The sequence below is a fragment of the Bos javanicus genome, chromosome 11 (assembly GCF_032452875.1).
Source record: "Bos javanicus breed banteng chromosome 11, ARS-OSU_banteng_1.0, whole genome shotgun sequence".
NCBI lineage: Eukaryota > Metazoa > Chordata > Mammalia > Artiodactyla > Bovidae > Bos > Bos javanicus.
In genome coordinates, this window is record NC_083878.1 from 19,627,723 (window position 1) to 19,643,626 (window position 15,904).

A 15,904-nucleotide genomic window follows, 5' to 3' on the forward strand; every position below is an offset into this window, starting at 1 on the left:
GAATAATGAAAAAAAAAGGACTGTGTGCTAGGAATAGTATATCCAACCAAATATCATTCAAATTTGAAGATTAAATAGAGTTCTTTTATTTCAGTTATGCAAGGAATCAAAAAACACACCACTCAACAACCCTTCTCAAGATTATTATTGTTAAAGGAAGTTTTCCTATCAAGTAAAAACAAAGTAAGAACAGAGATCTCAACACAGGAGTTGAGGATACAAAAAAGAAACCACTATTCAACAATAAATCTCTAGTAATTACAGCTGAATACATGTATACAATAATTTGACCGTGAAGTATAATTTTTGAGTTAGGATTCTTAACACAGAAGAGACCTTACAGAAAACTGAAGAATGCTACCATACTATTCTTGTGCAGATGAGAACTGAAATAGCAGCTTTGAGGGAATGTATGTGATCTACATTATAGTAAAACGTCATGTCATAGGAATGAATCATGTGAAGCAGTCACTTACAGGAGTGTGGTTTTAAGAAATTAAAGCAAGAGAGGGCTGAGAAAAAAAATGAAGACAAAGGAAAGAAAATTAGCACCGACTCTTTGACATAAAAGAAGAAAGCAGCATCTTCTTAGGTAAAATAATTTTATAGTTGTATTCTTTTCTTGCAGACTACTGTGGAAACAGTGTTTAAAAAAAAACAAAAAACAGCATAGACCCTCTTAAGGGGCAAGATTATTTCATTTGTGCTTTTAGTTCTTTGGGGACGTTTGTGCTTTATAGCTGGAAACATTTTCCAAGAAGTCAAAGCAAACTAAGCCTGTAGACTAAGAAGCCTCTGGTGGATTCTGAATCCTTTTCTGATGGCGAAGGAACCCATCTATACACAGGCAATAATAGCAATCAAACTTGTCTCTTCTGTCATCATCTGAGTCCCAGTATGAAGCTGGCAAGTTGAAACCTACTGGATACTCGATATTTTTTGGTGCATTAGTGTGAAATGGCAAATCAAGAATCTAGGATATCTTCACACACATGAAGTTTTTGCCTCTTACTGTATTTAAATCTATATTTGTATAAAATATTTGAAGAGAAAGAAAAAACGAAATTCAAGGAGTACACTTGAAGACTCAACCCATGACCCTGCACCTGGGTTAGGGTACTAGAGGAAGAGAGAAAGAAAGGTTATTAAAAGAAATTTGATCAATCTACCAAATGTAAGGAAATACAAAGAAGAGGAAACATGTACCAAGGATAATAAATAATACAAAGAAATGATGCTTCAAGGAATGTATGGAATGGGTCAAATTCCCAGAATAAGACAGACTTTAGGATTAGGTTCAAATACAAAATCCTGTTATACACTCATAAAACAAAATGAAAGAGAAAGACCCCAAGACATTTTCCCTAACAACTCATCAGAATCATTACCATTTTTTAGAAATAAATTTTCCTACAAATAATATTTTCATATTTCATAATAAAAAACTTGACATCCTACCTGGACTTCAGAGGATGTTCCATCCTGTGCCAGGGCCAACAAAATGCTGACACTGGTCTTCAGATGTTGTCCTGAGCCGATACCACCAACGTAACGATGCAAACAGCCCAGAGCCAATGAGTGGCCAGTTCTGGACACAACGTCTCGAGCTGACTTCAACCTGGAAAAGAGTCATGCTTCAGGGATTGTTTCTTCTCTTTCCCTATGGCAACAACAAGCTTATGAATCACACAATAAAAGGGATCTATTCTGGAAATCAAAAAAGATTACAATCATGATTACTTCTTTCTCTACTCATTAACAAACATTAGATACTTAATTTAAAATGGCTAAAATCACACATTTCACTGAATAAAAGCCTATTTTCACTTCAGAGAAAACATGAAAAAGAAACTACAACTTCAGAGTTTTTAATATTAATTATTCCTCAAAAATACAAGAGCCATTTGAAATATATTTTAACCACTGGTGCTTTCAATAAAAGACAAATAAGACAAAAAGACTATGACATAATCATGCACCAACACAGTTACTGTTAGAGAAGATGAAAATCCCACTAAGAACAAAGCTCCTAAAATAGCAAAGGAACCTAGAAAGCAACTTTGATTACATTTTAAAAACTGTATTCCTAAAAAAAAACCCAAACAAACTGTATTATGACTCTCAATAAATCATCCATAATTAAACTAATAAAAGTGAAATAAAGTCAAGGGATAAAAAACCATCCCAAGACTCTGGCTGGTTAGTTTGCCTATGGCAAAGAAAAATACAAATGCTGTCATGATAGAATAGACATTAGGAAATGCAGCGAAGAAAGACGTGAACTAAGTGCATCCAGAGCAGTACTTTTTTTTTTCGACCACACCACATGGCATGTAGGATCTTCCCTGACCAGAGATTGAACCTGATCCCTCCGCATTGCGATTGTGGAGTCTTAGCCACTGGACTACCAGGGAAATACTTTAGCAATATTTCTAATATATTATATCCTTGGATAAGGGGTCTTTATCTCTCTATACCTCAGTTTCTCCATCTGTAAAACAAAACATTATCATTACTCCTATATAGCAGTTGTTTTGAGGAATGAAAGAAGAATGAATGACACTGTGCATTCTAAAGGATTATACAGATTAGAAAGCTTCCTTCACAGAGTCACTTTTCAAAGTTCATGCCAGTGAGCTAAAATGAAACTTGAGCCAATTTTGTCAGTAATAATTATCTATTCAATAAAGTACATTATCTAAGATATAAGAATATACATTTCCCAGAGGTGTCAAAGTGAGAATGCTGCCTAATAATTATAACACTTCATGGAGATTTTAAGACAAATCCCAGTTTCAGATAAATTAAAATGTGAAAAAAATGGGTAACTTCAAATCTATGTAATAATTAACTTTAGATCATAATAAATTATTTGGAAAAGCTAATGAAACTAAGCATTGAGAACACCTGCAAACCATTAACCGGACAGGTATGAATATGAATGAAATGTCCTTGTGTTTCACCAGATTACGTATGAAACAGATACTCTGACAGGTATTGAAGACACATAAATTAAAACCTCTGGTAACTAAAGAAAAATTAACCATTCAAGAGTTTTCCAAAGAAATACATTCCAATTTTACCTATTAATAACAGAACACAAACCACGAAACAGGTGGTTAAGATTGGTTCTTTTAAAATATCTTTAACAAAAGTTGATTTTAGGATCAATGAGAGACACTTGAAAAAGGTAAAGCTAATCTATCACTAGAAAATAATTGAAGCCATCCTGCAGAAGACTAAGTGTCTGGGAATATTTTGACTGTATTCTGCCCACTTGTATTATCCTTAAGCGGTAACACTGGGGCATTATCCTCAACCCACCCGAGTTCCGAAAACACTTCTTTAGAATTACTACTTCACAACCACTGCTTCTCCCAACCTCTCTCTTGTTAATAATCACAATGTAGTTTAGTATAATTAATACTCAAGATATACCATACTTAAGAATGATTAGTTTATATTAATCAAATGTTAATTCCTAACCACTCTTGATTTTCAACTACTCTACTTAAGTACTTGATTAACAACAGTCACTAATAAACTGTATTTATCATCTTAATCACATTTATTTGGATCTCTGAGGTCACTCTTTTAAATGCCACAAAATTCTTTAAAGCTAATGCTAAATATATCCCGTTTCAGAAATAATTTAAGTAATGATAAACTTACCAACCTAGATAGCATATTAAAAAGTAGAGACATTATTTTGCCAACAAAGGTCCATCTAGTCAAGGCTATGGTTTTTCCAGTGGTCATTATGGATGTGAGAGGTGGACTACAAAGAAAGCTGAGCGCTGAAGAATTGATGCTTTTGAACTGTGGTGTTGGAGAAGACTCTTGAGAGTCCCTTGGACTCCAAGGAGATCCAACCAGTCCATTCTGAAGATCAGCCCTGGGATTTCTTTGGAGGGAATGATGCTGAAGCTGAAACTCCAGTACTTTGGCCACCCCATGCGAAGAGTTGACTCATTGGAAAAGACTCTGATGCTGGAGGGGATTGGGGGCAGGAGGAGAAGGGGACGACAGAGGATGAGATGGCTGGATGGCATCACCGACTCGATGGACATGAGTTTGAGTGAACTCCGGGAGTTGGTGATGGACAGGGAGGCCTGGTGTGCTGCGATTCATGGGGTCGCAAAGAGTCGGACACGACTGAGCGACTGAACTAAACTGAATGATAAACTTAGTAATAGTTAGAAAAAGAATGGCTTGTCCAAAAAGTGAAATATTAACAGAAAGAACAATGGCAATGGTGGGGTGGGGGGAGCAGAAATGAGAGAAAAGAACTTCAAAGCACCTCTTTAAGAGCAAAGTACACATAATTTAGAAAAACGCTTATTAACAACCCTCTTGATTCCATTATATAACATTCAAGAGCTGAAAAAGAAACCCACACCACATTGAAAGCATGTACCGTGTAGAAAATACATGGTCCGGTTAATAATAATTATGGATTATCTAAATGACATCATTGACTATGAGAGAAAATTACTTGGTGATAGGGAGACTCACTTGTCAAAGCTATATTGGGCCATTCTAGCAATAAAAGTTGCTTCTCCGACCACCTGAGCCATTCTTCCAAGAGCTTCCCCTGCTGCACATCGTAAGATGGGGTTTGGATTGTCCAGGGCCCCCATAACCAGTGTCAGAGCAGATTTACGAACTTCCTCTGGTCCTAAAGTACTTTTGTTTTCAGCGAGGCCCTATGGTTATTTTTAAAAAAAAAAAGAGGACTATAATATTTGTAAATTAACATCTTCACACATTACTCTCTTCAGCCAGCTTTCCCATGCATATACTATGCTTAGAATTAACACCTTTTAAATTGACAGCAATCACTTTCCTAAACATGATTTCAGAACATGATACGTAACATAGTTGCAGCTGAATCAGCCCTAAAACCAACAATCCCTAGGAGTGTCTCTACCAAGGAAACATACTTAAAAGTTGTTTTTATGTATAAAGGACACTGTATTATTAAAACAACTGTTATTAACTGACTGAAATTTATCATTAAACTTTAAGGAAGGAAAAAGGCCTGATGAACATGAAACCCTGATACTTTATTATAAAAATGCCAGACACGATAATTATGTCACAAAGAGTATATCCAGTAGATACTTAAAGACAAAATGAGGTTAAGAATAACCAGTAAATGAACGTCGGTTGCTCAGATGGTAAAGATCTGCCTGTAATGCTGGAGACCCAGGTTCGATCCCTGGGTCGGGAAGATCCCCTGGAGGAGGGCATGACAACCCACTCCATTATTCATGCCTGGAGAATCCCATGGACAGAGGAGCCTGGTAGGCTACAGTCCACAGGGGTTGCAAAGAGTCAGACATGACTAAGTGACAAAACATGAATGCTGACAAAGTTTCTTCATCATACTAAAGGTTAATGTCTCTGGTTCTAGTTATACTTACTGTCCAGGAACTTAAATTTATTTACTTGCTATGCTATGCTATGCTAAGTCACTTCAGTCGTGTCGGACTCTGTGTGACCCCATAGACGGCAGCCACCAGGCTCCCCCGTCCCTGGGATTCTCCAGGCAAGAACACTGGAGTGGGTTGCCATTTCCTTCTCCAATGCATGAAAGTGAAAAGTGAAAGCGAAGTCGCTCAGTTGTGTCCGACTCTTAGCGACCCCACGGATTGCAGCCTACCAGGCTCCTCCATCCATGGGATTTTCCAGGCAAGAGTACTGGAGTGGGGTGCCATTGCCTTCTCCGTAAATTTATTTATTTACTTGAGGCCAAAAATCTTTTAAGTCGTGCTGCCTAGGCCAAGTGTTAACTGCAGCAGAGCCTTTAGTGAGCACACCTATGAGTAAAAGTATACTGTACAGAAACATTATAGTTGTTTGCTAGCCTTCCAGCCACTGAGGGGAACCATGACCACCCCACTCCTTTTTAAAAAAACTCAGAGGTTGGTAGCTGACAGTCTCTAAAAAGGATGTATACTAATGATTATATAAATGGCACAAATCTTTTTTGCATAACTAATGCCTACATCCCTTTCCCTGAAGTTTACAAAATATGATTTAATTCATGCCCATTTAAACTCTTTACCTGTTGCCCTTTTATTTTAAAACAGTAATATCTTAATATTACCATATTATAGATTAACAACTTAATATTATAGATTATATAATAGTCTTGGTGTGCCTGAATTACTATATTAAAGGTATGAGTTAAAATCTCAGTTTAGAACATTTACTATGTTTTAAAAGTAAATACCTTTAGTGCACTAAGTACAGCTGTAAAGATATTAAGCTGCACCGCCTGCTGGCGAACACCTTTGGCTTGTTTAACACATTCAGCAAAGTGATCCAACATCTGTAATCTATAATAGAATCAAGATTACATTAGCAATACTTTTTATTCAAATATGGCTCAAAAAACAGAGATAAGACACACTGTTTAACAAATAATGCCCCATTCTATCTCTTCTCTATTTTCATTCCCTGGTCTACAGTTCCCCCCTTCTTTGAATTAATAGACAAACATGAAACAACTAACTGGCACAACACAAGAGACTGATATTACGTTTCAATCAGCAAAATAAGGTCATAATCTGAGTCATCTTCAGTGTGCAACAAAGTAGATGCTCAAGGTTTCTTGAACAGAATAACCATCATTAGCTGTGCATCTCTGTGGAAGATTTTTAGGTTGGAAATTTAAAAATGTTCACACACAGAAGAAAATAGTACTTCATGCCCTGTTTTTGGAAGCTAATTGGGAGTTTTTTGTTTTTTTTTTTTAAGAATTAGCTTGGTCACTTTTGTTAAATGTGAAAAATCAGAGGTGAATTGGTTGTTTCATTCTTACATTTTTAAAAAATGAGACAGTTACCCCTCTTCCCCAAATCACAGCCATTTGAGACTATTCTGATTAAAGAGAATGAGGTCACACCAGATTCTCCTAAAAAGAAATGGAGTGGGGCAAAGGAATCTAGGGGAATTTCACTGGAAGGGTTTAAGCTCAATTATAAAAGGCCACAGGTCTCACGTCAAAGCATTCTTCAAAAACCCAATAGGAAGAAACCATCTTTCCTCCAGGAGGTAACCCAGTCAGAGGTTCTTAGAGGACACCTGTTCAGGCTGACATGCACACACCTCTCTGACACTGACCCACATCTCTGGTGAGGAAGCAGGGTACTGTCCATGTTGCTATCAGGCACACACCTAAGAAGATGTACATGTGCTCCAACAAGGCCATCAAACATCGTGTGCCTATAACTGATCTCAAACCCGCAACTTAAAAAAAAAGGTTTCCCCTTCTATAAAGTATTTATTTCTTTTAATTTGAAAAATATCAAGAAAAAGTTACTACCTAGGAATAACCACTGAACATTTTTACATATATTAAAATCGAAACTGCAACACTTCTTGCCTTTTACATTCTTCATTTAACATTATATAATGAGCATTTGCTGATATCGGAACATTGTCTCTGTAAAACATACTTCAGCCTATCAACTTTCCATAATGTATTCACTGATTCCTCCATCCCTGGATATTTATGTTATATATTATATTTTTGATAGAATTATCTATTTTTACTTCATCTTGTTTCACAAAAGTGATTTAATAAAGTTAAGATAATCCTGGATTCTACTTACAGCTTTCACAACTAGCTGTATAATTTTTGGCAAACCACAAGCTCTCAGACCTAGATTTCTCTAGTTTTAAAACAAGAACATTAAAATAGATGCTTCATAAGATTCTTTCACTTTTAAGTCTTTAACATTCACGTGGCAACCAAATGCTCTTGAAGATATCTGGATAAAGTAAAATTCCATATTTAAAATTCTCCCCTCAAGTTAAAAATTAATCAAGTAACCTACATATGTAAAGACACCCTATCTTTTCTATACAAATACAACAATGTTCTTGAGGCATAGTTTTTAAAACCTGAACTATCTGTGAAGATTTTACATTAATTCATTTTTAGTCCTTCTTCTGGGAAAATCACTACAAGTATAAAACACCTAAAAGTTAAGTACAGTGTCTGTGGACATAAAGCATAGCAAACTAAAATGCTCCCATTAAGAAAAGCATCAGTTCCTTTAGTGTTCCGAATTCCAGATTTTAACATCTGAAAAATGTTACATTAGGGAGTAGACTTCTATTCATTTACTATCTCAATAACAAAATCAAAAAACTTGGAAAACTGCTGTCCCTAATTAAAGATACAGGCAAACATACTATGCCTTATAAACTGGCAAACAAATTACTACAATGAAAATTTTGTTGTATAAGACCTGGTCCACAATACAATAGTTATTAGACGCCAGAACATGGGCTCAAACCTGAAAAACAGTTTCAAATTATGTGGAGTCTGCATGCAATTTATGTTATTATGTTTGTGAGACTATTGTTTGAACTTTTTTTTTTTTTTTTTGCATCCAGAATATATTTTGAAAACTTTTACATTGATACCAAAGACAGGCAGACACTACAAGAAAATCACAAATACAAATACTGACATAGAAATCTTGAACAAAATATAAGCAAACTACAGCAGAACATTAAAAGGTGTATATACTATGACCAAGTGGGATTTATTCCTGGAATTTGAGAATGGCTCAACAGACAAAAATTAATCAATGTGATATATCACCTTAATAGAATGAAGGAAAAAAACCCCAAATCATCTCAATTGATGCAATAAAAGAATGACAAAATTCCACATCTTTTCATAGTAAAAAGACTTAATGAATGAGAAATAGAAGGAAACTCATTGGCTGGGAAAATCTACTACTTAAAAATAATTTATATTTAACTATGACTTTATACTAACCGGTGTTTAAAAGAAACATGAGGAAACACTACACCAAAAAGAGCCACGGAAGCGTCAATGACCGAAACTCCAAGGGGAAGAGGCCCAGGCACAGCTTCTCCAGCAGGTATTCGTAAGTAAATGGAGGATGGGTCATGCTCCAGAGCCCCACTCCCAGATGCACTGTTTGGCTGGAGCTGCAAAAAGAGGACATAAAAATCATTCAAAATCTATTGTAGGAAATTCACTTACCAAGTACTGGGCATGAAGAATAAAACAGAGGAGGAGAGAGAAAAGGTAATAATAAAAGAACAGAATGATTAACTATGGAAATGTTTAAACAGAGAAAGATGTAATTTGGCTATCTAAAAAAGTCACGACAGTTGATATCATTTTTTTTAAAATCTTGTTCATTCTAAAATATTTTTATAGTACCCACCTTAAAATGTGTAAGCAAAATAACATCAGGAATAACTTAAACCCACAAAAAAAGCTTTTTAAAGTGACCTTTAGAAACTTTTTAAAAAGTACATATGAAATAATGTATTCAGTGGGCAAAAAAGGTTCTAAATTTTCAGTCTACTAAATTTTATTCCTCTCTAATCTGTCACAAAATAAACTAAACTGAAACAGAACACCAACAACCAAAAAGCTACTCAAAACCGATCTTTGCAAAAGCAGCCACAGGATACCTAAATACACAGACTATCAAATAAAGACAACTCACCCAATTCTAACTATTGCTGCTTACCTTTTCTCCTTATTTATCCACCACTAAGAAGATATTTTTAAATGTCTTAAGAAAGATAAATGAAAAGTAAACCTTAGTCTACAATATTTTCTTTTTAAATGACAATGTATACTAGTACCATTGTTTATCAATCAAGTTAGTAATCATTTCAATGTATAGTTTACTACCTGGTCTTCAATTGATTTATGATCAGTTTCCTGAAGCCAGGACCCAAGTAGAACACTATCATCATAGTGGCAGAGGGATCTGAGGAGGGAAGTAGTTGTGTTGGCTGAGTTGTCAGTCAAAGTGAATTCTGCCACCAGTTCTCTAAGAAGTGCATTGAAAGAGCCTAAAAAACAGAACTTCAGATCAGATGAAAAATAATACTTTTTAAGAAGATGACAATCATTACCTACAAAGAGCAGCAGTATGTTCAACAGAAGTAAAATAATTAAATCCCCATTTCCTTTTTTTAAAAATCAGTATTAAATGTTTCATTGCTAGTTTTAATACACAATAATGGCACTTCTTCATCATTGTATTGTGCCTTTTAGTCCAAATTATTTAAATAAACAACTCAAATTCAGGAAAAGTTCTTTATTTTAAATATGTTAAATATGATTATTATTTACTATTAATTACTCAATGATGTACAAACACTGAACCAGAGCATATAAAACTTCTCAGGCATGGTTGCACTGGGATATTAACATTTTATATGACATTTAACTTCTGCAAAAGTACATTAATATTCTCCCTCCAGATTCCTAAATTATTGGCTATATCATAACAGTTAAGATAGTCATCAAAAGCACAGACTCTGAATATGAACCAGCTGGGTTTGAATCCAAGCTCTGCTACCACCTCCCAGACCCGTGCAAGCTACACAACCTCTAAGTACCCAAGATTCTTCACCTTTAAACAAAGCTATATTTTAGCCTCATAAGGTCTGTGGTTAGAGTCAAAGACACCAATACTTATAAAGGGCTTAGGATGGGACCTGGAACACAGCAGTGCTCAACAAGTGTTAGCTACTCTGTATGATGAAAAGAAAAATGGTGGCCTTCCTTTGCACAGTGAGGCAGCGAGGCAGCCAGGGTCAGAACTCTATGATATTGTGAAGAGCTAGAAAGGCATAATGAAGAATTTTTATTAAACATCCACAAATTTTACTTACCTTCATAAGTTTTTGGAGGTAACAATGCCAAGATATCATAAAGCCTTAAACGGACCATGGCAGCACTAGCTTTCAGATGAGCTCCATGGGCTTTAATTACAGAGGGAATGCTAAAATGTCAAAAGTATAATTTGTATCAGCTTATTAGAATAAGCAGTACTTACAAACATTCTTTCCCAGTCAAATCAAAGTGTTATCCAGATGACATTCAGACAATATCAATGTATTGTCAAAGTACACTGGTAAGTAGTATGTTTTTGTTTTAGTTTATTTTGTGACTTTTAATGTTAGTAACAGAAACACTATAAAACACAATTTTATTTCAATCTATACTACTATAATTTTTAAAATCACTTTACATAAAGTTTAGTACATTTTCTATATGACAGTACAGGGAATTATAAAACATGGCAATTTTTAAATATATAAAATTGGATGTTAATGTGTTCTAATTGCCTACTTACTGTGACATCATAGTCATGGCACATTCAATAGGGGTCATCAATTTTCTAATCACATCTTCAGTTAGGAGTTCAGGGCAATGTGCAACAAAACTCCTCATTGCTAGATAAAAATTTTAAAAAGACTGATTTGAAACAGCTTTTGTGAAGATTAACAATTTATAAAGTTATATAAAGGCTCCTAAAATTTTTAATTATTACAAAACATCAGGTTCTAAAACAAGGTCAAACCAAAAGAAGAACCAACTGCAACGACAGAGAAAACTCATTAGAAAAGGCTAAGAGTGGACAACAGAAACAGAGGAAGGGAAGATGTCTCTTAAGATTTCCGTGAGCAAGAATTCAGAGGTCTATGACCCCATGTGAATTCAGATGACTGAAAAAGAAAGCTGTTTCAGAAGAGAACCAGGAGTGGACATAATGCCCCAGTGAGCAGAAGTATCTTTGTTGGCTTAGTAGTAGAGCTACCATCTCTCAGATACATGGGAACAAAACTGACACTCTGCCCCTGTGTTTAGGTTAAGTGCATATCCATCTCCCACAGTTTGGAAAAAGAAGTACTTTTCATCTTCGAATAAAGTAAAAAAACAAAAAAGGATAGTCACTCAATGTAGTTTTAGTTCCCAAATAAAACAAAACTTGAGCCTTTCCTATAAGTTGCTGACTCCCAAACAAAAACAACTTTATTTCACACTTCTTGAAAATGCTGATATCTAAAAAATGTATCAACTTTTGTAGATCTGATAGGAGAAAACAGCTATTTGTATGAAAAGACTAACTGTAAACTCAGTAAACTTGGTAATCCTGAGTTTCTTTTTCCTTTAAACAAGCACTGGGTTTTTTTACATGATGACTCAGTGCTTCTTCAGGTGGAAGACTTCGGGAACTGGGAATTAAGAGGCCCGGATTCTAGCTCCTGTTTGATCACAAACTCTAACCTCCTTTTCAAAGACTTATCTTCATTTTTATTACAAAATTAGTAAACTGGTATAGATTATTTACAAAGTTTTTTTCTAAATGTAAAAGTCTACAAACTCATCATTATATATCAAAATAAAAAACTAAAGCAATGATTTACCTTCACTTCACAAATATTTTAGTAAGAAAATAATACTGTGCAAGTGCAATCCCTTCAGTTCTTACCACATAAAGCTCCAGCACGACCTTCCAATGTTACCTGCCAGGTAAAAGAATCGCCTCGGGCCTTCTCAGCCTCCAATTCCTTTAAAGAACGAGGGAAAACGTTTCGCCACAATAACAACATCTTGGGTAGATGGTAACGAACAACAGACGGTCCTAAACAAGAAAATGGGAATACAAAACCATACTATATAACACTACAAAAAAAAAAAAAAGTCATAGAAAAGAGCCCCAAATAAGCTTTAACAATAATTCTTATCTCTATCTTAATCTCTAACATTTTCAAAATGTTTTTTATTCTGTAAGTGAAATATATATCTATTGAAGCACAGTAAAATTCATCTAGAAACTAACAATATTTATAGCATCCAACATAAAATAAATCCACAAAATGTCATCTAAAAGAAATTACTCAAATATATTTAGAATGACAGATTACATTCTATCAACAATAAAGTTATCTGGGGCTGCAGTCCAGGGGGTCGCTAGGAGTCAGACACGACTGAGCGACTTCACTTTCACTTTTCACTTTCATGCATTGGAGGAGGAAATGGCAACCCACTCCAGTGTTCTTGCCTGGAGAATCCCATGGACAGAGGAGCCTGGTCGGCTGCTGTCTATGGGGTCGCACAGAGTTGGACATGACTGACGCGACTTAGCAGCAGCAGCAGCAGGGACATATTTCATGATATCTTTTCTATAAACATATATGTATATAAACATATACACCCGTTCCTAAACACATACATATAAATATTTACTACTCCATTTTAAGGGCAATGTATATAGTTAATTTTCATGGAGTAGTATATTTAAAAGTAGGAACCTATATTTATACTGCTAAGGAATTCATTTAATATACCACATAACATACTTAACATAATATTCTGGAAAAAAGTTACCACTTATTATCTTCTTTAGAAAACCAGATCAAGGTTCAATTTTCAAAAGGTAGATGAATCAAGCAGTTAGCAACTTTGTAGTTAGTACACACACATAACTTTTTATAGTAGAAGTTGAAAATATGAAGTAAAACGTGGACACACCTTATTACAATGATAACATATTGATACCATATATTATCACAATGATAACAGGTACTTCTGTTCTATGTATAATGCTAAACTTTATCTGCATCTCAGATCTGTCATAACAATTAGGACTGCTGCTGCTGCTGCTGCTGCTAAGTCTCTTCAGTCATGTCCGACTCTGTGCGACCCCACAGATGGCAGCCTACCAGGCTCCCCGTCCCTGGGATTTTCCAGGCAAGAACACTGGAGTGGGTTGCCATTTCCTTCTCCAGTGCAGGAAAGTGAAAAGTGAAAGTGAAGCTGCTCAGTCATGCCCGACTCTTAGCGACCCCATGGACTGCAGCCCACCAGGCTCCTCCATCCATGGGATTTTCCAGGCAAGAGTACTGGAGTGGGGTGCCATTGCCTTCTCTGAACAATTAGGACAGTGAAGTGCAAAAGAATACCCCAAGGATGTAACGCCAACAAGAGATATTGTTTACTGTGTGACTTTATCATCCTACTAAAATCACATCACTAGCCTTCACTTTGGGCACGGAATATCTAGTTTCTTTTAATAGGCTAATCAGTTAGACCATGGCTATTCTGATAGTAATGTGGCTCAGTTGGTAAAGAATGTGTGAGACCTGGGTTCGATCCCTGGGTTGGGAAGATCCCCTGGAGAAGAGAAAGGATACCCACCCCAGCTCCAGTATTATGTCCTAGGGAATTCCATGGAATATACAGTCCATGGGGCTGCAAAGAGTCAGACACAACAGAGTGACTTTTCGCTTTCTCACTCAGTTCAGTTCAGTCGCTAAGTGTACATAAACAGAAATTACCGAAAAATCTCATAGCAGATGATAAGAAAAACATCATTATCCTTTTATAGCCTCATTCAAAGTCTAGAATGTGAAGTTGAATACTTTTAAACTTTCTTTACAGTCTACTGACAGTTACAGAATAAGACAAAATCCTACTCAGTTATAGCTGTACCTAAAGTCATGAGTGCTCCAAGTAAGAGCCATCCAGCTTGGGTGCGCTGTAAAGACAGCCTGCTATTTTGGGCAGCAGTTCGTAAGAGATCTTCAGCAATACTAACAACCATCTGCAAGAGAGGTTTAGAACTGGATTTTAATTTAAACAAGTTAACAAGATCAAAAAAGAAAATACATAGCTAGTATACTTTTATTAAAAAAGAATTTGTCCTTTTTTTGTTGTTGTTGCTGTTAACATGCTTTTAAAGAGGCAACATCAGTACCTAATCAATCCCAATTGCACTGCTGACTCAGAGAAGACCCACAACAGCACAGTGGTTAAGAATATGACTTCCAGAGCCAAGATGCCCGAGTTCATATCCCAGCTTTGTCATTTCCTAGCTTTTTGACCTAGAATAACTTCATCTCTATGCCTCATTGCTAAAATAGGAATAATAGGAGAACCAACGTCACTCACGTGCAGATTAAATAAGTTAATACAGGAAAGCACCCAGAGTGGTGCTGATCCATGTAGTCACTTAATAAATGCTATAAGTAGTGACACTGTAAACCTACACTTCAAGATTTGCGGAACTCTTATTATAAGTTTGTCATTAAGCTAATCTTAAGGTGCTTACAGTCTTAGAAAAGACACAGGAGAAAAGGGAAGTAACAAACAGCATACAATCAAACGACAGAATAATAGGACAGATGCAGTAATCAGCAAAGAGAAAGGCTACCACAGACTGAGTAGCTCTGAAGGTATTTCATGGAAGAGATGAAACTTGAATTGGGCTTCTAAAAAAAGCAGCTAAATTTGGTGCAGGTGAACAAGAGGAGGGATGAAATTCTAATGTAAGATGTTAGCATAAGCAAAGACACGGAGGCTGAAGAAAAGCTTGGAAAGAAAGCAATGTGGCTAGTCTGACGAGTGCAATAAGAAATTAGAATGAAAGGAAAGAATTAAGGCAAATTATGAAGGTACAAGTTTAGCAGACAGAGGTAATTATATTTTATTCTCTGATCCTGCATAGTCTCTAAGGGTCTTTGAGCACATAAAAAATATGAAATATAAAATATGGAAGAGATGGGAGAAAAAGACTCCAAAGAAGGAAAATCAGTAGGAGACAAGCATATGGCAAAGGGAGATGGAAGCCCAGGTTTGAGTAGTAGCTATCCAAGTCACAAAAATGAATGGACATGGGCTGAGTAACCCAGAGAAAAAAAAAATTAAAAATTTAGCCCAATATAAAATTGCAAATAATACTTATATAAACACTTATATTCCTAACAAGAAAATCTTCATAATAGTATACAGTATAGCAGAAAGAAAGGTGAAAAAAAGGTAAGTGATTCACAACAGCTATTCAATTTTACTAAGTATTACCAAAATGCTAACTATGGCAACAGCACATTCTCTTGACATTTTGAATATAGCAGCGTGAATTATATTTCTAAAACTCCAAAGAAAAGCTCTGATTTCTAAAGAATCAGTATAAGGTTTTTTAAATATCTAAAATAAATCATAAAATATTACACCCAGACAAAACCTATTATTCCTGTAACAGAAGTAAGTATCAAATTTTAATTAGGGTCTGTCAACTCCATATGGGCTTCCCTGGTA

At 35.6% G+C, this 15,904-nt stretch overlaps 1 protein-coding gene across 4 annotated transcripts in view; it reads right to left on the bottom strand.

The window, feature by feature from the left end:
* The window catches only part of HEATR5B (HEAT repeat containing 5B), a 102,555-nt gene that overhangs the window by 61,970 nt on the left and 24,681 nt on the right, over nucleotides 1-15,904 (bottom strand). For all 4 annotated transcript variants that reach the window (XM_061432074.1, XM_061432072.1, XM_061432073.1 and 1 more), the window contains 9 exons: nucleotides 14,300-14,411; nucleotides 12,297-12,449; nucleotides 11,157-11,256; nucleotides 10,693-10,802; nucleotides 9,701-9,864; nucleotides 8,804-8,979; nucleotides 6,239-6,344; nucleotides 4,516-4,706; nucleotides 1,459-1,618 (listed from right to left, as the gene is read on the bottom strand). In XM_061432074.1, coding sequence (XP_061288058.1) covers nucleotides 1,459-1,618; nucleotides 4,516-4,706; nucleotides 6,239-6,344; nucleotides 8,804-8,979; nucleotides 9,701-9,864; nucleotides 10,693-10,802; nucleotides 11,157-11,256; nucleotides 12,297-12,449; nucleotides 14,300-14,411 — 1,272 coding nt within the window. The remainder of the gene's footprint in view (nucleotides 1-1,458; nucleotides 1,619-4,515; nucleotides 4,707-6,238; nucleotides 6,345-8,803; nucleotides 8,980-9,700; nucleotides 9,865-10,692; nucleotides 10,803-11,156; nucleotides 11,257-12,296; nucleotides 12,450-14,299; nucleotides 14,412-15,904) is intronic.